Source organism: Xylona heveae (assembly GCF_001619985.1).
Source record: "Xylona heveae TC161 unplaced genomic scaffold L228scaffold_9, whole genome shotgun sequence".
NCBI classification, from domain to species: domain Eukaryota; kingdom Fungi; phylum Ascomycota; class Xylonomycetes; order Xylonales; family Xylonaceae; genus Xylona; species Xylona heveae.
The window spans coordinates 1,099,574-1,123,317 of record NW_017264201.1 but is presented as its reverse complement, the minus strand read 5'-3'; the positions used below and the strand labels follow the sequence as shown (position 1 = coordinate 1,123,317).

Genomic DNA, 23,744 nt, shown 5'->3' with positions numbered 1-23,744 from the left:
AGGGGCAAATTATCCTGTTACGCGACGGGCTCGAAGATACGCGCCCAGTGACCCGGTCGCGACTCTCAAGTGTAAGTCACTACAAGATTTTCTTTTCTACTTCCTTTAAACTGCATTATAAATCAGTGCCAGAGTCTCGGCTTCTGAGAAAGACCAATATCTTGTCCAGAAGAATATGCTTTCCAGTACCATCATTCTTGATTTAAGCTAGCAGGTTCAGACTTGGACCTGAGCCAAGCTGGCTCCAGGTACCTGCTGGCTTAACCAAACAATGAAGCCTGCCGGTCTGAGAAAGTCGAGCTTGATATTCATGTGCAATAATCAGGGGTATGAGACTCTGCCTGAAATGTTGAGTGGGCATTCTTAGATATCTCAGTTCGACTTTTTCGAGTTTACGTCTGGAAGCTGGAGCTTTAGCCTCGATTCATTGGTCTCTTTATAAAGATACCAGTCTGAGTGCTCTAATCTCTGAAAGTGCTCGGGGTTACAGATATCCCTCTCACACTCCACTCACCCCGAAGTTGGCTTTCTATGGCAAAAATAAATGAACACTAACAAAATAATTTCAAGGTCAAGATGAGCTCGAAGCTTCGGCCGCGGGCGCAGCGAAATGGCAACAGCGGTGGCCTTTTTGTGGACGAGAACGATAGATCAGCACCCAGCATAGCATATGAGCCAGCTATTAAGCCAGATGTAGATGCTGAGGTTCGCATCGACGATGATGACTTTGAAGCCGAGGATGGTGAAGAGGAAGAAGATGATGGGACATATGAACCTAAGACAGCGATCAGTGAGCCCATGCAAAGTCAGCGCCGCATCGGAGAAATCATAAGTGAGTTCTTACCCTGAGAGTGACCACAGACCCAAAAGTTCGATCAGAGAAAGTCATTCAATTCCATCTCTGTTCATATTATCAGGTCACGTGTCTGATCAATCCTAGGGATTCTGAATTCGCGGTATCTCGAACTCAGTCCGGACTACCAGCGAGGTGTCGTTTGGAATGGTAAGCTCCTTGAGAAAATGAGGCACAGGGGGAATTGCGACCTTACTGATCTCAAAATGTTTAAAGAGTCTCGGATGAGTGCCCTAATTGAATCTTTCATTGGTCAGTTTCCCTCTCAATGGACTCTGATGACCTGGTTCACAGTCGCAAACCGCAAATCATTGCTGACATTTCCGTGTCAGAGAACTTTTACGTTCCGCCAGTGATCTTCAATGTTGTCAGGCTCGCTGATGAAGGCGACGAAGCACGGTACAAGCGCATTTGCGTAGATGGAAAACAGCGTCTTACCTCTATACGTGAATTTCTTGCCGGAAATATACCAATACGGGATAAGCATGGTAGAAAATGGTACCTATGAGCTCTATCAGTTGCCTCAAAGTCATGAAGCTAAGCTAATCCTGGATGAGGTACTACGTTGATAATGGCAATGGCAAGTCCGGGCGCCGAGTGTTACCGGAATCTGCAAAACATCAATTCCGCAACAAGAGTGTTGTCTGTTATGAGTACCAAGATATGGGTCGGGAGCACGAGGAGGACCTGTTTGCCCGAGTTCAAGAGGGCGTTACATTGACCGCCGCTGAGAAGCTCCGAGCGACATCCGGTCCCTGGCAGAGCTTCATCAAAGATTATGAAGAAGATTATCCTACAGTTGCGGGCCGTATGTTTCTTCTCCCAATTTTCTGACTATTACAGGTACTGATCATATTCTCCCCTTCAGTGATTAAGAACAAGCGTTCAGGTGGATTTAGAAGCATAGCATCTTGCTTTGCGCAAATAGTCGCCGTGCGAACCACCCCTAAAGGACGAATTCCAGCCGTGAAAAGTAGCGAGAGCGTTCTCGAGGCCTTGTTCAAGCAAACGTATCTCCTTACGGAAGACGCACAAGAGCTTTTCCGAGAAGTCTTTAACCTCTTCGCCAGGCTCATTCGTGACTGGCCTCATTTTTTAAAGGAACATGACACTCTTAAGCATACAAAATCTTTCTCCCCTATTGAGTTTTCGGCTGTTGGGGTACTTCTGTCATTATATTACCTGCATCGTGGTAGGGCACAGCTGGCCGAGGACATCCATCGGCTCCGAATTGTTCTTCGAGAAAACTTTACTGAACTGAAACTGAACAAAAGAACCTGGGAATTTGTTTGGGACTACATCGACGGTATTCAAAAACTCCGCGATGAGGCGCCTATTTTCTCAACACCGAAGCCCCCAGCCCAAGCAAAGGGAATCGCGGCAGGTGATGAATCCACACATGATGCGCTTCCTGCCAGCGGCAAAGCGAGCAGCCTTACCCGTCAACGCCCCAGGAAATCTACAGCCGCCGGACGGGAGATCGACCGCGAAGCTGGAGAGAGACCCCCTCTTTCACGCGTTGATCAAGATGATAATGGCGACGGTGGAGCAGGAACTCATGCACAACCCTTGGACGGTTCTCATGATAATGACCTAACTCGAAACCTCGGCCAGGGCCTGAGTGGGAAAAAACCAAAGCTGGCGCGTTTCAATACTAGTGAAGGTAACACAGGTGGCTCTGGCCGGGCTATCGTTCCGAATGGAGATGGCCGAAGCCGCGGCGGAGTCGAAAACAACAACACTCCCTCCGCCAGATTACATCGTCCTGATACATACGCGAAAACCCCGGCTGGCGCTCCTCCTGCGCCCGGACAGGCCCCCGTCGCTGACATGGGCCGCAATGATCAATCATTCTCTACTGCGCAGTCCTCTACTCCTCTCAGTAGCATGAGCAAGCGTCGGCTTGCTCAACTCGAAAGCAGCAACGACACGCCTATCAAGCGAACTAAGGGCCTGGCTGCTCGCCCAAGATTTGACTAGAGGAGATTTCACCTGCCCATCTCTTTCTTCAATTTTATTTGCCGAGGCGTCGAATTTACCGTTGAACAGCCTGCTGGCATTCATCACAGACCAAAAAGTAATCCGAACATTCGACATTCCAAAGCGACCTAAAAATGGACTAAAAACCCTTCAATCTCAGTTCTACTCTATTGCTCTTCGAACTTAAATGTTGTTTCTTTAGCCATTGTCAGCAACGCTAAAATTATTCGCGCGCCTTTATTGTCCGCTTCACTCGCAAGATACCTTATGCATTCTACTGCTTTATGTGGGCCTACTTTTTTCCAGGAAGAGGGATTCGGAGTTACAGCATCAAGCGATAAGCGTTTTTCCAAAATCCTTACTTTTGATGTCCAAAATAGCGCTAGCATGAGGTGCCTCTCATAAACTCTTGTTCTATACTCTTTCTTCCATTGGTGTGCTCATTTCCTTCGTCTGTCATCATCTAAGAACCTTCTACTTATACTGTGATCCTGTGGTTTCGAAACTCATGTCAACATCCTGTATCAGCGTTGTGTGCAATTGGTTTTTTTTTTTTTTTTTTTTCGGTGTTTATCTTCAAGATAGTTGTCCCTTTTCGGAGCCCATTGGAGCGCATAATTACTCATCTGCATTTCCAGAGATGCTGCTTCTATCACATACCTAATTCGTCGCCATAGTAGGATGGTACAACTTAATCAATTTCTTTTTTCTTAGAGCAACAGCGCTATTCAAATCTGCATCCGCCTTTCCCTTTCTTTTCCCAAAAGTTCGTCCGCCTAAAAGATAGCTTTTTCTTCGAATTAATACTAGAAGCATGAAATTCCCGGCTTGATTCCCTCATACTACCACGCGTGCTGAGATAGGACTCCAGTGACGACCATAGAGTCATATATTCATCAAACTCAAAAACGCCGAGGAATCAGAGATGCAAAAGTTTCTCAACGTTGGTAATAAATAAACGATTCTGTTCTGATCATGTACAGGGTATCTTAAAATTGACTAAAAGCATAAATCATTGATCGCCCTTACTGCTCTGCGCAATATCCATTCGCCAAATCTAATGTAACGCCATGACGTTGAATACAATATAATCACTTCCCGCGCGGCACACCTATCGCAGATTTCGATCGAAGGTATTCTGAACGAATTATGAGGTTGCTGCAGGCGGGTTTGTATCCTGGTCAGGTGCGGCATGCAAGTCTTGCTTGTCTTGCCTCTCCGACCGCCTTTTTTGCTTTTGCGCTCCAACCGGGAAACGCTTCACTGACCCACAAGCCTTGCACTCGACCACGAGCAAGTCCGCCCAAGGTTTCTTTCCGCCACGACTGTGGTTCTCAAGCCGTGTCGTGGATGTGGAGCCCGGAATTAACAGCGTATCACAACGCCGACATATCGAACGTTTTAGCTCAGGGGAGAGTCGGATTTGAGATTTAAGAGAAACGCCGCGAAGCTGGGAGATGAGGCGCCGAGAGTGATGGGAACAATATAATGATGATGTAGAGGCACCAGAAGGGTTTTCGTCCGAAATTTTATGAGAACCGTCTTGTTCTTGCTTAGATGTCGATTTCTCGAGCCCAGAAGTGTCAATTTGCATTGTGTCAGAGTCCGCTGTACTAATATTGTGGCTATTTGATTGCCTTGGTGTTTCCGTCACCGTAGTCGAGGGTTTATGGTATGGTTGGCTCGCAATATATGCCGCTGCCTGATAAAGAAATGAAATTCTTTGGTGTAAATGCTTGTTTGGCACATTCTGCGCATTCTGCGCAGCAGAATTTGCCGTGCCTTTCGCCATTTGATGCTGGGAAGTCCGTTTGAGCTGTTGTTTGTGTCGTGGCTCAATGTTTCTTTCTTGAAGCGACACAGCCGGATTTGGCTTAGCGTAGAATCGATCGTCGGCAGAGCCGCCTCAGCTTGACTCTGATCAGTATCGGCCAGGTTCTCTTCTTTCAACCTCCTTCCCATCGCTTCAACCTCCATCCAGTTTCGAATTTCATTCCAAATTCATCTCATTTTTGACTTTAGGGGATTCTCTTTCTGAATACCTCCATTGAGGGCTTTGCAGCGACAAAACTGCCCCAAGATTTTCCTCGGATCGGTCGTCTTTCCGCACTCGACCCTCTCTGACTCTGCCGGATCTGCAGAGGCAACACCTTGTTCGCAACGACCATCGCTGACGCTTTTTTCCCCTGCTTTACTTTCCATCTTTGGTTTTCCTAAGCTTTTCGCGTTTTTCGATCAGTCATAATGTCTCACGAAGAGGATCTCATCGACTACTCGGACGAGGAAATCACTACCACCAATGCTAATGCGCCCGCCGCCGCGTCGGCCGGTGCCAACGGTGATGCGAAGAAGGGTGATCTGAACGTCCCCGCTGGTGCTGAGAAAAAGGGTAGCTATGTTGGCATCCACACCACTGGATTCCGCGACTTCTTGTTGAAGCCAGAGTTGCTTCGTGCCATTACGGATTGCGGTTTCGAACATCCATCGGAGGGTCAGTCTTAAGTTTTTCTCCCAAGCTTCATCTACTTTCATCCCTCTGTCAGCGTCCGTCCGTTCGTCCGTTCGTCCATCTACATGTATCGCGCAAATGAAATTGTGAGTCCGCTCTGGTGCGGATTTCTGCGGGTGGCGATAGGAAGCCTCTGAGGGCTGGCTATACTGCATATCGACTGTGGATAGCATTCAACCGGCGCATATACTCGCGTGAAGGCACCGATACTAGGGATTGCCCTTCCTGATCTTCTCCTGAAAGGATGAAAGGTCATCTCATGGCGTTAGTAAGGCGAGATATCCAAAGAGGCTTCCGGACCTGCTCCGCCCATATGCCTCATCAGAGGCGGGCGTTTCGCCGCTACCACCGGTTGGCGGTAGAAGAGAGACTTGAATTTTCGCACCGCTTCATCTGCCTTTGCACAGAGCGCAGGTGCTGAAACCCTTTCAACATACTTGACTCGTATCAATGTCATTTGTGTGTCTTGTACATTCATCTTGAGACGGACGGGCGGACGGTGGAGGCTTTTCGTTGTTGCAAATTTCATGGCACGGAATTAAAGTCTAACACGCGCATCGATTCATCCCTACAGTTCAGCAAGCCGTCATTCCTCAGGCTATTCTCGGTACCGATGTCATTTGTCAGGCCAAATCTGGTCTTGGAAAGACTGCCGTCTTCGTCCTCACGACTTTGCAGCAGATTGATCCCGTTCCGGGTGAGACTTCGGTGATTGTTATGTGCCACACCCGTGAGTTGGCATACCAAATCAAGAACGAATACGCTCGTTTCAGCAAATATCTTCCGGATGTCAAGACTGCTGTCTTCTACGGTGGTACCCCTATGCAAAAGGACATTGAGACCCTTGCAAACAAAGACACCCACCCCCACATCATCGTCGGCACCCCTGGTCGTCTGTGCGCTTTGGTCCGCGATAAGCGTCTTCGTTTGGGAAGCGTTAAGGTCTTCGTCTTGGACGAGTGCGATAAAATGCTGGATCAAGTTGGTAAGCCAAACATATGTTCTTGTATTCCTCGACGACCACTGATTAAAGCCCCTTTGCGGTAGACATGCGTCGTGATGTTCAAGAAATCTTCCGCGCTACTCCTTCCTCGAAGCAAGTCATGATGTTCAGTGCCACTCTCTCTCAAGAGATTCGACCTATCGTCAAGAAGTTCATGCAGTCTCCTCTTGAGCTGTACGTCGACAACGACACGAAGCTCACTCTTCACGGTTTGCAGCAGTACTACATCAAGCTCGCTGAAGGCGAGAAGAACAGAAAGCTGAATGACCTGCTTGACAGCCTCGAGTTTAACCAGGTCATCATCTTTGTCAAGAGCACTGTCCGTGCTACTGAGTTGGATAAGTTGCTTCGTGAATGCAACTTCCCCAGTATCGCGGTGCACTCTGGTGTTAGTCAGGAAGAGCGGTAAGTAACTCATATCAGCTCGAGTGAGACAGTGGCTGACTTTTTCGCAGTATCAAACGTTACAAGGAATTCAAGGAATTCAACAAGCGAATCTGCGTCGCTACCGATGTCTTCGGCCGTGGTATTGATATTGAACGTATCAACTTGGCCATTAACTACGACTTGCCCGCGGACGCCGATTCGTATCTTCACCGTGTTGGCCGTGCCGGTCGTTTCGGTACCAAGGGTCTCTCAATCTCCTTTGTCAGCAGCGAGGCAGACCAGGAGGTGTTGAAGCAGATCCAGAGCCGATTCGCTGTGGAGCTTCCGTAAGCCAGACCTTATCCTTTTGATACATGATTGACCGTACTAATCCTGTCGCAGCGAGTTCCCTGCCGATGGTATCGATGCTAGCACTTACATGGCAAACTGAGGTGTTGGTACAGGAAATTGGGACAAAAGGGTGACGATTGATCACGGCGAAGTTGCGGCTTTGAATTTGACTATCTATGCTGTTTCAGGTTTTCCTTGTGGACTTTTTCAATCTTTCTTTTTTCTTCTCCCCTGATCACATGTAATCTTATGGTAAAGAAAAAAGTCGAGAGTCTTTGTCTAAGGCGCGGCGCCAAATTCTCAATGTGCTATTTTACGTGATCTTCAACCGTTGAAGGAAATATGCCGCGTGATATCATGACCAGCCTTTATTTTTCTTGGTTGGCTGAGGACTGTATGTTTAACACCGTGGTTTGACTACAGATAACCTCTGTGGTAAGCATAAAATAAGCTCGTAGTGCCGTGCCTTGAACGGACGCGTATTGGTTGACCCGGTGACGCGCTCACCGCCCATGTCACAAGCTTTGCTCATCGCTGTGTACTATTCACCGTAAATTGTGAACTTGTTAGGATGTTAGATGACGGATTAAAATCAGCTGATATATAATGTTGAGAAGAAGATGTCAGACTTGATAAACCACTGCAAGCGAGGGGCAATCTCATATGCCAAGAACAATCTATGACAATTTTCCGGATTGAAAGCTTCAATCCGTCCACTAACTTTAATTTGATGGGTTGTTTCAGCCACTCACGAATCGATGATAATCTTGCTATAGTCTTGGAGATGAAGTTTCTGCAGGTTTTCTTTCCGCTTAGCCTCTCTGGCTGTCTTAACGTTGTGGCTGATAACTGCTCGTACCTCAACTTCCACGTTCGTCCATCCGCTAACTCCACTTTCAGCCCAGGGCCTTCAGAAGCCACCAGGACCTCCCCAAGCGTAAATGCAAAACAACGGACCTTGCTATATATTTGTCCTAATAAGATCAGCCAGGGAATGACCCTGTTTAATTCGTCGATGGCTTTCTCTTAGCTAGCCCCTTGTCATTTCTTCCCTCGGGTTCCCGTCTTTAATTAGGCACAATGACGATGTTCCTGACAACAGTACAAAGGTACATGCTTCATGCGCGTCGGGCTCTAAACAAGCTGATCATCGGGCTTTTCAGGTACCGATACCCGTTTTTACATCTCCGCCTTGCTCCAACAACTTTCTTTTTTCTCCTTTTCTAGGATTATTTTCGTGGTCGATGGTGGCCAGACGGGGAAAAAACGCTGGTTGGCTTTCCCACTCCACGCTCCTATCTAACCATCCCATCGATGATCATTGGTGTGCAAAACTGACCTTGGGGCTTCGGGTACCTCTCTGAGGAAAGCAATTGCAGCTGCCCCACGCTGGCCATTGGTCAGGTCGTCCATCACCCAATAGGTTGTGTTTGAAACAATACGGAAATCCGGCCGGAAGGAATTAATTGCGTCGAGACAAGTTATCCTTGACGCTGCGCAGGCATACTGTGTAGTACTCAAACATACGACCATAATCCTGCAGTTAATTATCCAGAGACCCATGGTTGCTGCATTACGCAAAGATCTTCTGGACCCACTGCTCGCCCCAAAACGAATCCTCTTGCCAATTCTCCACAACTGCAACGAGCCATTGTGCTTGAGCCTACGCAGCGCCGCGCAGTGGCTCCTGCACAATCCTGTGCCTTGTTTTCTGTGCTTTAATTCAGCTCTTTTTTTCTTTTTCTCCTTGAGCTTCACCACAGGACAGGCCGAAACCCCTTTAATATTTCGGTTAGACCCTGGCACCGCCTGGTTGGTGGCAGTGTCCAGGAAAAATAAGGAAAAAAATTCTTGGAAGTGAGCAATCACGCTATGAGAAACTCTCTACACATAAACTCCTACATCTGTTTGACGTACCCTTTCATCGTCCCACTAAGTTGCGGCGCCCTCCCCATGCTCATCTCGTGCGTGGGAATCGGCCAAACACGCCAAGCACCCCGAGGCGCACAGTGAGATGAGATTGGCCGATTGGCTGGCATCAGCGGCCGCATGGGTCTGCTGGCCCGACGCCCCTGCCGCAGGTCGACGGTTGCCCGGCAATCACCGTTTCCACCATTTGGTCAGGTACAGGACCGTTCTTTGATTATAGGGACGCGATCCTAAGCCATACCTCTATACTGCACCTCCTCAACGTCCTGCCGAAATCCTGCTGCCTGCTGATTCTCAATCAATGCGCAATGTGGCATGATTTGTTACTATATTGCAAAACTTTTCAATTTGGAGGATAGTCGGAGTTAGGGCGCAATGACTTTTACGTATAGGTACTCCTCACGGGCGAAATCATCACTGATATCCGGATATAGAAGTCCAACAGGGCTTGAATTCGAATAGCAAGCCCATTGTGACCACGAGGATATCATTATAGGTTCTTCTGAACTTATGCAAACGAGAAGTTGATGAGCTGCAAGAGAGAAAGGATGATCCTTTCCTGCCCCGGGTTCATGGGTCGATTCTCCTGAAACTCAAGTACAATCTGTTCTGCAGCCATAAGCCAAACACTGTACTGTTGTGACTAGTTTGCGGTTCAGAGACTGTTAGCCCGGACGTTCTGCTAACGGAATGGAAGACCACATGGGACTTGAACAATGTGCTCCGGCAAGTACTGGTACCGCCCTGTTGGCTAAAGTTGGCATGGGGGCTTTAAGGCCCCGATGTTGGCGTGGGACTTAACCGAGCAGATTCATCTTGATTGTGTTGTTGTGTGGACAGTAGCGAGGTAGTACTCTGTAGTCTGCACTACTACGGTATAGTCACTGTACTTTCCACGACGTAACCCGTGTACGCGTTCCTGGCCGCTCTCGCTTCAAAGGTCATTTAACAGCGGTATCGTCAAACTTATCGAGTAGACAAGTTGGACTTGACTGATCGCTCCTTAGTGTCTAAAATGGAGCAACCGACAACCGGTTGAACCCAGATTAGCACCATAGCGGGGCGTGTCAGACGATGCTTGTTGAGCGTCATGTATCATCATTCATCTTCATATGCATTTTCTTTGCGATCGAGATCGAGATGGGAAATTTTTGGGAAAAGGGGTAAATGAAATCGACTGCCATTTTTGCCTATGCGTCTTTTCGTCAATGGCAACTCGTGATGATTTTTCCTTTTCTTCGTGAGGTACAAGTAGTGGTACATGGTAAAGGCGACCCCTCAAGTATTCAGTTCTCCCTCTGGATCTGCTGCATCCCCACTCACACACACACACACTCTCTCTCTCTCTCTCACGCACACGCTCTCTACTCTGTATCTTACCCACTCGGCCACTCATTCATTCACTCACTCACTCACTCGCTCGCTCTCGTACCTCGTTCCTTCCCTTTGCATCGCATACCTCGTCGTACCCTTCTGTATACCCTTCAGACCCTTACTGCCCTTTATTTTCCCTCGCGTACCTGCGGGACGTGTCGTAAACCTTACCCGTTCTGGGGTCCATCTGGTCCCTTTGTCACGTCCCTCCCAACCTCCTCTCGCCGTTCGCCCTGAGCACGGGTTGTAAGCATTTCACCACCCACGACTCACCCCATACCTCCACGCTCCCACAGCTCCGCCCCATTCTCCGATTGCAGCGGCCAGGTATTTTCAGCCGAGGGGCCTGAGACACAACCCACCAATCTACAGCACAGGAGCGAAAAAAATCTCAGACATATCAAAAAAACTCAATTGCGGCAGTCTCAAGTACTGTCTGGTGCTGATTCCGCTCGCGAACATTCGCTTCAGTCTTTCCCGGGTCCCTTTTACCCGTTTCTGTGTTGAAGCCCGCTCCTTGACTCCTGATTCGCTCTGGAATTGATTCCGAGTGGAAGGTAATACGTCCCATAAGCGCAGGATTGACATTGACACGTTGAGATTGTGGTTTTCTCGGGGCATGATCACGACCACTGGGCAAAAATTCGATATCATTGCGGGTGGTTGTTCAGCGGAAAACTCGTGCTATTTGCGGTGCAGAGGCCAACAACAGGGCCATCACTCTTAGTCTACCATTGAGGCCCTGTACCGGTACTTGAAACAAGGTACTGCGAGCCAGCCATTCCTCTTAGGTCACCACTACTTTGCTCTAAGTACTGTTAGTCCTTCTCAAGTGCCCGTCTTGTTGCCTGCTTCTCACTTTTTTTCGCTGGTTCCATCAGACCCCCGTCTTAGGCAACCCCCCGGCCACCACACGCTCGTCCGGTCGATAGCTATTTCCGAAGCGAATCAACCATTGGCTGCCGACCGTTGGAGATTGAACAACCCACAGGGAAGGAGCGGACAGCGCGAACGAGAGAGACTCTGCGAAGAGGATCCTCTCACAGTCTCCGTCCACTTTCTCATCTGTGCTTTAGTACTTTCCCCGGTGGCTTTCCCTCGATTCATACACACACGCACACGCTCACTCTCACGCTCACTCTCCATCCTCTTTCCGTTTTCCCTCTCTCTCTCGTCACCTACCGCTTCTACAACCTCTCTCACCCACGTTCGTTCTTTCTTCAAACTGATCGATCCGACGAGAAAGTCTGGCGTTGCCTTACTCTCCTTCGATTCGACACGACATTCGTTTTTTGTTGGACGTGGATCACCTAATCAATCTCGGGTCCGGCGCACCTACATTCGGTGCCGATACCATACAAACCTCCCTCCTCGTTCTCCCTGGGAAAAGTGGAAAACGGGCTCACCAAAGGATAATTGACCGCGCCACGGCCTCTGGCATTCAGCGTGGACATTTGCGCGGCATTGCTTGGTCTGTTTATACCGGCGGAGGAATTGTTTGGGCTTCTACTATAGATATTTGAGCCGATATGGCACCGTCAACGCCACGGTTACGAATCTTGTCAGGTCTGTCTCATCTTGCCCTCTAGCACCCATCTCTGCCTAGATTTCTCTTCATCTACATCCGAGCCCTTTTGCTGTGGAATATGCACTTTGCCATTTCTCTGCTCGATGGAATAAATACTCCTCCAACAACTTTCTGATGGCGGTGCTGACGATACGGTCATTTCACAGTGGGCGGAAATTCTGTTTCAGCTTTCCTGTCATGGCGATTGCAGGCCACGAACGCTTGTGACGTGACGCTGGTGTGGAAATCCGGTTTTGATGCCGTTGCACAGTATGGAATTACGTTCAAGTACGTATAGGATAAAATTGATCTCCACCGTGTTCTGGTGAACTCTACCGGGTCCAGCGCTGACAAATTTGGCGCAGGTCAAAACTTTTTGGCAATGAGAGGTTTAAGCCGCATCAAGGTATGTCTGAACTTCTACTCCAAAGACGTTTGGCCTTTCGGCTGGGCTGGATGGTTGAAATCTGACTGTTCCGAAAAGTTGTCCGATCGCCCGAGGAAGCGTCTACAACACAAAAGGGTCCGTTTGATTACGTTCTATTGTGCGTCAAAGCACTTCCCGACGTCTACGACCTCTCGGCCGTGATCGAGCCTGTTGTCACGCCGCAACACACTTGTATTCTCGTCAACACGACACATTCGCTGGGGGTCGAGGCCCATTTGGAGCAGCGATTTCCCACCAACGTTGTGCTCTCACTTGTTTCTGGAGCCGAGATTACGCAATTGGGTGCTAGCGAGTTTGAGCATCAAGGCAGCACAGATGTCTGGGTCGGTCCCGCGAACAAGAACCCAAGCATCCCCGCCTCGATCCAGTCAGACATGGCGGAGGCGCTAGCAATGACATTGTCTTCTGGCCAGGTTGACTGCAAGGTCTCGGAGAATATTCGACAACAGCAGTATGAGCGCATGATTGGGTAGGTTTCATGTTTTCGCTTCTTGTCGTTTTTGTACTTCTTCTTTGCATATTCTAACTTTTTTGGTGCTCCAGTCCCATTTCGTTCCATCCCGCCAGTGTCTTGTTTGAGACTCCGAACCATGCCGATCTACTCGGCAAAGTCGGCGTTCGCCCTCTGGTATCAGACGTGATTGATGAAGTGCTTCAGATTGCAACCGCGCAAGGCTGTTCATTTCCCGAGGATTTCAAGGAGAAGACCATGGAGACGATGATTCAGCCGATAGATGCCCGAAGCATCATGTATCAGGACTTCACTGCTCGGCGGCCGATGGAAGTCGAAACTTACCTGGGTTCACCTATCAAGCTTGCCCAGGAGTTGGGCGTACATGTTCCACGTATTGAAACCTTGTATGCTCTTCTTCATCACATCAACACAGTCAATCAGTCACGCCCGGCCGTTCCACCCACGTCGCCTGGCGTAAATGGTCCAATGGTGCGACCCGGCCCACTCTCGCGGCCGCCGAGCAACGGGGGTCCGATGAATGGTCCGATGCGAAATGGTATGCGCAGTCGAGTCCCATCGGGTGTTGGCCCTCCGCCGCCACAAATGCGACGAGCGCCGCCATCGGCGAACGGCTTTCCTCCCCGACCACTCGTCAATGGCAACTACCCGCCACGGGGTCCTTCATCACTAGCTGGAGCACCGCCACCAGGTCAACTCTCTCGACGGCCATCGCTAGAGGGTAATGACCTTGAAGATTTTAGCCATGTGGTACTCTATGACAACATCCCAGAAGGGGGTGTGCCCGATGGCGCTGGCGCCCCCACCAATGTCGATTTGACTATGGGTAGCGCTGCAATGAATACACCCCATTCTGAGCTCAACGCGCGTGAAAGAGATTTGATGCTTCGCGCACGGGAGCTCGCGTTGCGTGAGCAAGAATTCAACATGAGACGTGGCCCTCCTCGGAAACCTCAGCCTTCTCCTCGTCGCGGCGGTGGCGGAGGTAGTTGGGATGACGATGATGACGATGAGTACTTTGATCCGTTGAATTCTCGCGCACCTGTTCCGATGATTGACCCGGACAACGTTGACATGATGAGCATTACTTCAAAACGGAATCGCAAGATCCCTAGTGTTAACCAGCTCCGCAAGAACCCTGAGATGGCCTCGGGCTCACATTTTGGATTCGGACGCACACGGCCCGGTATGAGTCGCAACCGGACGAGTACGGCGCTCATGCAGGATGTTCCTGGGCTTCACGATTCAATTATGGATAATGCTCTGCTGGGCTATTCCTCGGACCGTTATGGCGACGTCGATCGCGCGCGTATTGGTCATGAATCTCGCGCGAACTCTTTGACTGCAGCTCGGCTGGACGAGCTCAGCATTTCTGGTAGCATGCCCGGAGGCTATCCGGCCATGGCGCGTCGCCCAAGCCAGTCTCCAGGAGACCCATACAACCCTGGCAGAAGGACCGGTAGACCTTCGCCGCCCAATGGACCGAACGGATATATGGGTCCTAACGGACCACCAACGCAAGGCAGCCGACCATCACCTCCGGGGATGATGCGGGCACCGATTCCGAGGCATCCGCCTGGACAAGGAAATACTGTGGCACCACAACAGGTTGAGCAGCATGCTGGGGTGAGCAACCTTTACCCGCCTAAGAGCGCTCCAAATGTGCGAAGTCTGACGGGCAGTGCGAGCGCTAGCGCGGCGAGTGGTGAAAGCGCCCAGATTGATTCCGAAAATTCGGCTCACAGCAGCCAAAGCAGCCTCGGCCCTCGACCTAATACCGGCATTTAGATTCTCTTCATCCCACCGAGTCTCTTTCTTACTCTTTTACGATTCTTTCTGATGCGACCACTTGTCACCATTTGAGTAATGGCTGCAAAGATGGGGAGGTTTTCATATTGGAGACTTTTGGCGTGTCACCTCTTTCATCTTTTTTCTTTCCCCTCTTCTCTTCATTCAAATCTTCGAAAGCTTTTTTCTTTCTTTCTTTTTTCCCCCTCTCCTTGAGTCCCCGATATGGATGATAACCAAGGTTTTCATTAGTTTGCGCCTTTGAGAAAGAGGTTCGGGGTAAGAGTAAGGACTGCGAGCGCCGGGCTAATGTGCATCACATCATATTCAAGTTTCTTAGATTTGGTACACCCCAGAGGTTTTGTTATTATTTATTGTTTTCCCAGTACGGCATACATGATATGGGTCCCTGTTGTTTTCGCGTCTCACTTTCTTTTTCTTTCATTTCTCTTCTCCATGAAATTTAAGCGGGTCGAAAAAAATAGTCGATTAGATTTGATGAGGACTTATCGATGACGGCTGAGCAAGGTATCAAAGCTACTGTGGGAATTAGCGCCGGGGGAGTGGTTTTGTGATGCACGCGGCAAGAAACTGGATGGACTCATTGACGGACGGCAAGCTCGTACAGATGCATTGTATGGAATGGGATACTCGGGTTTTTCTCTCTATATCCTCTGCATGGTGTTTTTGTTTGACCTTGCGTTCTTTGGGTGATGTCTTGGTAATGGTTTCGCGGCTATACCAGTCAGAGGCTGCAGATGAACTTTGATCTAGGCCCTTCAGCTTCGTCAATTGGGATTCTCAGTCCAGATTCTCGTGTCCGGGTGGCTTGGCGCTTGGTTGCTTGGCTTACTGCTTGGCATCAAGTCGCCACTTCTCCATGCCAGGCATTTCCCATCCCTGGCGGAGGACTCGCAATTTACGCGGCGGACCCTTCAAGCCAGCTGGCTCATGTCTCCCCTTTTCTCACTCCCTTTTTTTTCCCTTTTATATGCATACACTCTTCTACATGTTTCGCAACTGCACACGCATAATTCTTGCTCTATTGCTTCGCGATGTGTGGTTTTTTTTTTTTTTTTTCTATCGTACATAGGCCTTTTCTCACTTGTTGTCCCTCCAAATTTTCTTTTTCATCTGTTTATTATATTTATGGCGACAAGCCCCGGGGCATAACAGTACAATAAGAAGTAATGTTAGTCATAGTAGGCATCATCAACATCATCATCACTTTCTCCGAATATGGTCATCTCTATTCTCATAAGCGTTCGAAATTGCATCATGTGTTGCTCTTTTGCGTAGAGCATGATCTCAAATCACCATTCTTCCTTCTAACTTGCTTGTTCAGATATAGAGCGTCGTTTTCTTGATACACATTTCCAGATGAAAAAGTTAATTACTTGAGGCCACCCGCTACAGTTGAGACTGGTCTCTGAGAATGAAAGCCGCTGACTGACCTGCGTCCTGGGGCAGATTAAACATACCCAGCAAATAGACTCCTAAGCAGCTCTCCATTTTGAATCTTTGATATAAAGGTACTCCTCACATCATCGTTATCGGTGTTCTGCATATGGCTGGTGTAGAATATATCACTGGTGTATTGTATGGATTCGACTGAGAGGACGCTTGGCTCTCAACTCTCAGCTTGTTGTGCCATTGGCTAGTTCCGACCCCGGACGCTTCTCCTCAAGTTTGCGCTTGATTGGCTTGTGCATGCTAGACTGGCGGAATAAAGTTTACCCGCGTCGGCGTCCATCTACGTAGTACTTTCGGGCGATAAGCGTTGCAATGTTGTCGTCTTTTCCCCACGCGAGCAGAGGAACTGTGATTACTCTTTGGGACGGGTTTGTTTTGTTTGTCTCGTCTTCATACTCGATACTCCGTACATCCCAAAGCTTCGCGATAATTCATCCCCACCGAAGCCACCAAAGCAAGCAATTCTAAACGTATTTTCCGACGGATAATAAGACGCGCATCGATCACTGCCCATTCATTCTCACCGACTGAGAGCTTGCCATTCTCCAGATTAGCGATTCGCCATATTTTGTCCACGTCCACTTTCACGTCCAGCGTACTAAAGTTTCAGTCTGCGCATCTACGCCGGCGGGTCAAGACCAGATCTAGTTTATCGCATTGATCATAGGTCAAGGCAGTCTACATAAGGGCAGACCAGTACCCTTGCGCTTTGAGATACTCGATCCCGCGACCGCCGCTGGGGATCTGCGACTGAACAATCTGCGCCCCTCGCGCAACAATAAAGGCATCGGAAGCAACACGGACCCGATCGAGAGTCATAAGACGGTGGTGCTGATCAAGCTGTCTGTCGAGCTGTCTATCGAAGACTATCCTAGACCGTAATCATCGCAACAACATACAATCAGCATGCCGCTCCCTCAACCGAGCAACTCACGGTCGCGGCCATCGACTGCAGCTGGAGGTACGAAACCATGACTCTTATTTTTTCCTGAATCTGTCTTCTCCCCAGACTTCCAGACTTCTTTCCAGACTTTACAGTCTGCAGTTAAATAGAACAGTTTAACTGGGACAGGATGGGATGGGATGGGATGGGACGGGATAAACATTCTCTGGTGACAATGTGACAATGTGGCAAAGTACTGACAAGCACAGCATTTCCCCGCCATTCGATGGCCCCCAACCGCCTGTCGACCGCCACGGGCAGCATCAAGCCAAGACAACACGCACACTTGCAGTCGCAATTAGCGCAGTTACAAGCAAACCTTGCAGACACGGAGAACCTGCTCCGGATGACTGCTGTCCAGGCAAACTTTATCGCCGAGCTCGGTGGATGGACTGGTGGATTGTACGTCTTCTTTTTTTTTCGCGCCCCCCTGCCGGGGGGGAGGGGGCGTTTGCTCCCCTTCTTTTCTTTCTCCTTGCATTCATTTTTATTTTTATTTTTATTTTTATTTTTGACTGGCGGTGTTGGGGTCGGGAAGTTGCTTCACATCTCACATCTCACACCCTATTTCCCCGCCCCTGCCTTTTTTATCCCCTCTACAATAGCCCGACATCCAAATACTTGACATTCTAATTATCTAATCTCATCTTTATTGTATAGATTCATGGCCGCGAGCAAAGTCCTCGGCGAAGAAACCGCTGCCGCTGCCTCTGCTGCCGCCGCTCACCAGTACCAGTACCAAGCCCAGTACCAAGCCCAAGTTCAGCGCGATCAGCAGGAGCACGAGCAGGAGCAGGAACACGAACAGCACTTGACTGAAGATGAACAATAGATTATTTTTTTTTTTCTCCTTTTTTATCTGATTTGCTTGTACATTTCTCATGATTTGGAAGATTGCTTGTACATTTCTCCCGCGTTGGAAGTTGCTTATCATTTTTTTTTCTTGACGCTGATATTGGCGTTGGTATTGACGTTGGTATTGGCGTTAGTATAGTAGTGGCATTACCACTGGGCATGCATTTCCGGAAACGGGACATCGGATTCGATTTGATTCAATTCAATTCATCTTTTTTCTTTTGTTTGTTTCTCTAGTGAACGAATGCAGATGAACCTTTGTTCACCTCGACGTGGACGTGGACCTCGACGTGGACTTGGAATTGGACCTGGAATTGGACCTGGAATTGGACCTGGAATTGGACCTGGAATTGGACCTGCATGTAAAATTACAAATGAAGACGTAGACTTAAACTTAGACTATAGACTGAGCAAGAGATGCACTACTACTACCACCACCACTATCAACGCCATCCGTTCACAGTATTTTAATATAGTATCTGAATATGGTATCTCATTATAGTATTTCAGAAATAAAAATAAAAAAGAAAAGAGAGAGAGGGGGGGGGGGGGGGGGAGTGAGAGTTGAGAAAAGGAAAATAGACAGATGGACAGCTCGACAGCTAGACAGATAATGGATGGATCAAAAGGAAATAAAAAAATCAAGTAAATTGATAGTGGATACGAAGGTAGTGGATAATGGATAATGGATAAGTATATGATTAATCATATCGAGTCAAATTTATAAAAAATAAATGAAAATAAATAAAGATAAAGATAATAAATAAAAATCCAAGAGATTAGTAATAATACCGGAATCGAAACAGAAAGAAAGAGAATCCCAAAATAAAAATAAAATGGAAATAAAACGAAATAAAATAAAAGAAAAACCCAAGACGTTGAAGAATATAAAAAGGGCCTCAAATGTATATAGGTCGACGAGGCCGACGAGGCCGATACAGCCAACATCAGCTATCAATACCAGCTACCAGCTAAACACGAACACATCTGCAGGAGGAGGGAAATCGGCAGGAGAAATATAACAAAAAAAAAGAGTATAGAAAAAAGAGTATAGAAGAGAGGATAGAAAGACAACTTTGTATCGGATATAATAAGTTTCAGACCCCAGAATCAATACATTTCCACCAAGACGGAACAATGGATAGGAAAAACGAAAAATAAACAAACTTCTTTCCAATTTACCCCAATGTCACCAAAGACTCCGCGCTCCGCGCTCCAAATTGGGAAGAATCAAGAGATATTAAAACAGGCAAATTGTATAATAACAACATAATGAGATCATGTCGTGGTAGGTAACAGCAACAGCAACAACAACAAAAAGCCACCCAGTTCAATCATCGCAACGTGTCGTCGTTAAGAGAGAGAAAAAAAAATAATTCACAAACTCATGGTGAGCCATTCCCATTCCTGCGGGCCGGTAGTGCCACCGCTGGTGATCGCTGGCGAGAGACCAGTCATCATTGAATGTGTCTGGCCCGAGTGTCCTCCTAGGGACGAGGTCGTCGACGGGGCTAGCGGTGATAGTTCCCTCGGCAGCCCTGGTGTGTCTGCGTCAGTCATTTCGGATTCTTGCGACTTGGAGTGCCGCCGCTGTCGCTTGGGAGCAACGTTTGGTGGCGCTGTGCGGCTGCTGGCCGCGTTCAGTGCAGTGCCAGCCGATGTCTTGGGAGGTGCTGCAGCAATGGGCACCACACCGCCCTTGCTGCCAGAGGAGGCAAAATTTGTCGGTGTGCTGCCTGCTGTTGACGTTCCATTTGCGGCAGGCGGTGACTCCGAGCCGGTAACGCTGGTGCCCTTGCCCGACGATGTAGGCGTTGCAGCGGGCGTGTGCTGCAATGAATTCTTCCGAGATGACTTCTTCGAGGATCTCGTCGATGCCGAGCCAACAGCCACGCCGTTGCCGCTACCTCGGTTTCTCTTCTTGATAATGTCCGTTTTAAGCGACAACGGTCGGACCACGCCGTGAAGCTTGAGGAAGAGACCGCATGCATTGCAGAGCGGGTGACCTTCCGGGTTCCGCCGCCATAGCGGCGTCGTCTGCGTGAGACAGTTGGTACAGGTCGTGGGTTGACCGTTTTGGTCTCCACTCTTGGAACCAGTCGGGCTACCAGGCCGCGAAGGCGCGGCGGAGCTGAAACCCGAACCGGGCGGGGTGTTCGGTGATGAACGTGACTGTTGCTGCTGCTGGATACCCTGCGACAGTTGAGCAGCATTGGGAGTGGACGTCGTGCGAGGGATCTTTTGCCTGCGTTGCTCCGTTCCACGGCTGCGAAAGTCGCTGACAGATGTTGAGGCATTGTGTCCCCGATCAAGGCTTCCCAGCTGGCTCCAGTCCTGGGGCGATGAAACCATCTCTGTGCCTCCAATGGTGACCTGCTTTCGGGGCGGTCCGCCAGGATACCGCGCAGCAGTGGTGCTGAATTGGCCCGGCAAGCTAGAGTCCCATTGCAAGCTCGACGAGAGATCAAGTGACGCGGCATCGTCCAGACTGGACGAAAAGTCCGTGGACATCGCCATCGCCCGGTCGGCAAACGCCGACGTCTCGTCTTCGTCGTCAGAGTCCGCGCCAAAGCTGAATAGGTTCTCCCCACGGGAAGGCATGCTGCCTACTCCCGGCGAACGAGCATTGGAGAATTCAGGGTGCAACACATGCGAGGGATCGACATGCTGTTGATGAGACAGCGAGAACAGGCCTTGCGTCGGATCTGGTCCACTAACCGCGCCAAACAACGAGTCGGTTCCTGGCCCGTACATGTAATGGTGAGGCATAGAGCTGGACATTGCCGACGGTCTGCTCGGGTGACCACCAAAGCTTTGCATTTGACGATGGCGGCGCATGTCCATGGAACCATGGTCAAAATACATTTGCTCGCCCTCGGGAATCGGTTGCGGGGTTGAGGCGGTGGAATGATAGGCGGAACCAGGAGGAGAGTAAAAGTCGGCAGAGTTGAGCGAGGATGCAATGGCTCCATTTCCATGGACAGAAAAGGGACCATGGTTGACCAGAGGAGATCCAGTGGGAGAGAAGGCGAAGTTTTGCTGGAATGGCCCCGCCGAGGTGATGATTGGGTCGTGATCCACATTGTATGTGTCCAAACCGAACGGAACCTGAGGGTGTGCCGGGCCGTGCTGAGTGAACGGCGCTGGGTGAGTGTGGTCAAGGGAGTAGTTGTGCAACCCGGCCTCCAGCTCAGGGTCGTGCGGGATGGTAATGCCGTTAACGGGAGGAACCTGAGGAGAGAAATCGGCGGGGCGTTTTCTTGGCTGTTGCAGATAATATTCAGTCAGCACACAGTTGTCTTTTTTAATTTATTTATTTTGAAACCCCTCCCTTCCGTTTCTCGTTTTGAAAGTCCGTTTTTCAGAGGGGCAAGGCACAGGTAGGTGAAACTCACTCTTCGCTCGTCAATGCTCGTCTTGCGCACGGAGCGCTGCACATAGCCAAACTCGCCTTCGTTCTTGTGGAAGTGATGAGGAGGCACCGGAGCGGACGCAGGTGGGAGTTGCGCTGCCGCTGCCGCCTGTTGCTCCTGTGACTCTTTTCTGGCCTTGATGGGAATGGCCGAAGCGATGGCGTTTGACGATGATGCCAATTCTGGAGGCGGCGAAGGTGTTAAACCGGCAGGCGAACCCACCGAAGAAGGAAGAATGAAATCATCAATGTTCATGGTATCGAGCTCGTTGGCCGCCTGCTCCGCTGTTTGGTCGGCCGATTTTCGCAACTGCTGGGCGATTCCGCTCGGCGGCGGCGGAGCTGATCTTGTCGACGACGGTGTTTCACCGGGGCGTCTTCAACCAAAGCCAAAAGTGTTAATAGACTTGCGTTCAGTGACTCTTTTTTTTTTTTGGAGGATCGCGACCGCGCTCATCGGGCTGACGGCAGACCGTGTGGAGGAATGGGGGGAACAGAGGGAAGAAAGGGTAGCTTCTTACCGAGCAGATTCCATCTCCTTACGCCTCAAATTCATGGCCATCATGCGCCAGGTGAGATTTTCCATACGCTCCTGGTTTGGCAGCTGGGTTTTCGCTCTGCTGTAGAGCTTCCAAATCTGCGTTCCCAATGGGTCCTTTTTGCGCATCTCCTCCGGATTGTCCGAGTCTTGGGTAGAGGCGCCGTCCTTCAAACTCGGGAAGAAGGACTGCGTGAGCAGCTCTCGACGAGCCGCCGAGTCTTGCGTTGGCAGATCCAGCTTGTTGGCGGTGTTCGACGTCTGGTTATTCTCCGGCTCAAAGGTTTCGGCGTCGTGGAAAGATGAGTCCTGGATCGGACTGTGGCTGACAAGGTGATGCGCAGGAGAGGCCGAGGACATGTCGAGGAAGTGAGAGCCTGAACCTGCAGGATCCCCAAAAGGTGTGGAATCAAAGCCGCCAAAGAGCGTGGAGGCATGGTGGGCGCCCCCACGCTCTCCATAATGCGCCTCCGTCATGGCCGAATGGAGCGAATGATTGGAAGCAGCCTCGGGGAAGCCGTCGTGATCGTCTGGTTGTAGGATGATCGTTGCTCTATTGTCGCTGACGTTGTTTATGGGCGTTGGATGTCTTGCACGTCACGCACAGCCAAAGGCGCCACGAACTGGGACCACCGCAAGGGAAAAAAAGGTAAGACAGAGGGTTGTCAAAGGTAGACAGTGTCAAGGGGACGAGGGTACCAGCTGCGGTGTATGATCAATCGTCCAGGAAATGTCTCGACGGGAGACGTTCGCGGGGCGCTGCACGGGTTTCCTTAGCGATGTCACTCGCTCGAGAGAAGCCGAGAAACAAGGTCAGGTGGATCAAGCGAAGTTTGATCAATAGATTCCAATAAAAGATCAATGAACGTGACGAGTAAAAGGTAGAGGAACCAGGAGGAGAATTGGTTGGAAGTGCCCGTGACAGATTGGTGAATGGCAATGATGAATGTGATGATGAAGTTGGAGAAAGTCACAGGCAACGTACTGCGGTATGAGTAGTATGCGGTAGTGGCTCTTGTGTGTCGATTTCCACTTGCGTCGCTCGGAGTCAAGCAGTTACGGGGTCGTCGTATACGGCCCAGATCGATGCAGCTCTCAAGCCAAAGTGGGTCATTTCAAAAGGTAGAACGGGATGTAAGGTGAGGTAACTCCGCTGTAAATGGGAGGGTGTGTACAGGCGCAAGTCAGCGTATGCCGGTGGCAGAACCAGCAAACGAAAGGGCCGGCAGCGGCTTGTGGGACACGCTGGGATTGGAGAGATGGGGCGAAAAGGAATGGAGCATCGAGCGAACTAGGGGAACAGCACGACGGACGGAGGGGGGATTAGTGGGGAGTGGCGGGAGAACTTGTCGGGCCTAAGAGGGAGGGGGGGGGAGGGGGGGGGCAACTTTTGGGTTTCGTTGATGGTACGGAAATGGGTTGTGCCATAAGAGTGAACAGATTTAGACTCGAGGGTGTTGTAGCCAGAGAGGCGAAGAGGACGACGAAGAAGAAGAAGAGGTGGGAGAGTAATAGAAAAAGGTAAAGGGAAATAAGAGTCCAATCTCGCCGATGTAGGAACGAAAAGGATGTCTCTACTATTCGCTACTTGACCTTGACATACATGTGAAGACTTGGACTTACCTAGGGTAGAGAACTCCTCAAGTGTCCAACTCCAGCCATTGTTTACCCTCATGATATTCTAGGAAAGAAAGCACAAGAGTTGAGTTACTAGTCATGTGTGGAGACTCAACGACCAGCAGCGCCGCTCCAGCGCATCCGATGTTCAGTCTAGATAATCGCACCCCGGAGTTGCTACGGCGGCCCTGGAGCGTCGTCTCTGAAAGCATCAAGTACGTAGGATGAAGGGCAAGAACGAATAGAGCTAAAAACCATCTAATTTC

At 49.7% G+C, this 23,744-nt stretch overlaps 7 protein-coding genes across 7 annotated transcripts; 5 read left to right on the top strand and 2 right to left on the bottom strand.

The window, feature by feature from the left end:
• Window positions 1–119: 119 nt before the first annotated feature.
• Window positions 120–3,321, top strand: L228DRAFT_249713 (hypothetical protein; the record flags this gene model as incomplete). Its single annotated transcript, XM_018333148.1, has 6 exons — window positions 120–832; window positions 941–1,003; window positions 1,070–1,105; window positions 1,186–1,351; window positions 1,411–1,661; window positions 1,722–3,321. Coding segments are annotated over exons 1-6 (1,880 nt in total), but the record flags the coding sequence as incomplete, so codon positions are not given.
• Window positions 3,322–3,980: 659 nt separating this feature from the next.
• L228DRAFT_270149 (Rpr2-domain-containing protein) lies at window positions 3,981–4,625 on the bottom strand (the record flags this gene model as incomplete). The annotated part of the gene is made up of 1 exon (XM_018335377.1): window positions 3,981–4,625. The coding sequence occupies one exon, from the start codon at window positions 4,623–4,625 to the stop codon at window positions 3,981–3,983; it is 645 nt and encodes a 214-aa protein (XP_018186437.1).
• Window positions 4,626–4,786: 161 nt separating this feature from the next.
• L228DRAFT_256650 (putative ATP dependent RNA helicase) lies at window positions 4,787–7,370 on the top strand. The gene is made up of 5 exons (XM_018333932.1): window positions 4,787–5,324; window positions 5,917–6,327; window positions 6,390–6,750; window positions 6,801–7,058; window positions 7,114–7,370. The coding sequence occupies exons 1-5, from the start codon at window positions 5,078–5,080 to the stop codon at window positions 7,160–7,162; spliced, it is 1,326 nt and encodes a 441-aa protein (XP_018186436.1). The 5' UTR covers window positions 4,787–5,077; the 3' UTR covers window positions 7,163–7,370.
• A 4,524-nt stretch (window positions 7,371–11,894) lies between these two features.
• L228DRAFT_278953 (hypothetical protein) lies at window positions 11,895–15,080 on the top strand (the record flags this gene model as incomplete). The annotated part of the gene is made up of 5 exons (XM_018335647.1): window positions 11,895–11,931; window positions 12,100–12,220; window positions 12,298–12,338; window positions 12,417–12,849; window positions 12,924–15,080. 5 exons carry the CDS (start codon window positions 11,895–11,897, stop codon window positions 14,638–14,640), a joined length of 2,349 nt encoding a protein of 782 aa, XP_018186435.1. The 3' UTR covers window positions 14,641–15,080.
• Window positions 15,081–17,019: 1,939 nt separating this feature from the next.
• On the top strand, window positions 17,020–17,888 carry L228DRAFT_240607 (hypothetical protein; the record flags this gene model as incomplete). The annotated part of the gene is made up of 3 exons (XM_018331263.1): window positions 17,020–17,074; window positions 17,266–17,458; window positions 17,717–17,888. 3 exons carry the CDS (start codon window positions 17,020–17,022, stop codon window positions 17,886–17,888), a joined length of 420 nt encoding a protein of 139 aa, XP_018186434.1.
• A 127-nt stretch (window positions 17,889–18,015) lies between these two features.
• L228DRAFT_181229 (hypothetical protein) lies at window positions 18,016–18,475 on the top strand. Its single transcript, XM_018329570.1, has one exon. The coding sequence runs from the start codon at window positions 18,156–18,158 to the stop codon at window positions 18,411–18,413; it is 258 nt and encodes an 85-aa protein (XP_018186433.1). The 5' UTR covers window positions 18,016–18,155; the 3' UTR covers window positions 18,414–18,475.
• Window positions 18,476–19,288: 813 nt separating this feature from the next.
• Window positions 19,289–22,338, bottom strand: L228DRAFT_240606 (hypothetical protein; the record flags this gene model as incomplete). Its single annotated transcript, XM_018331262.1, has 3 exons — window positions 19,289–21,175; window positions 21,307–21,700; window positions 21,845–22,338. The coding sequence occupies 3 exons, from the start codon at window positions 22,336–22,338 to the stop codon at window positions 19,289–19,291; spliced, it is 2,775 nt and encodes a 924-aa protein (XP_018186432.1).
• Window positions 22,339–23,744: the final 1,406 nt, after the last annotated feature.

Bases quoted from the DNA above. Each gene is read 5' to 3' on its own strand.
- L228DRAFT_256650 (XM_018333932.1), top strand. From the start codon at position 5,078: ATGTCTCACGAAGAGGATCTCATCGACTACTCGGACGAGGAAATCACT. The intron at 6,751-6,800 runs GTAAGTAACTCA...ACTTTTTCGCAG, and splicing joins GGTGTTAGTCAGGAAGAGCG to TATCAAACGTTACAAGGAAT. The intron at 7,059-7,113 runs GTAAGCCAGACC...ATCCTGTCGCAG, and splicing joins CGATTCGCTGTGGAGCTTCC to CGAGTTCCCTGCCGATGGTA.
- L228DRAFT_181229 (XM_018329570.1), top strand. From the start codon at position 18,156: ATGCAGATGAACCTTTGTTCACCTCGACGTGGACGTGGACCTCGACGT.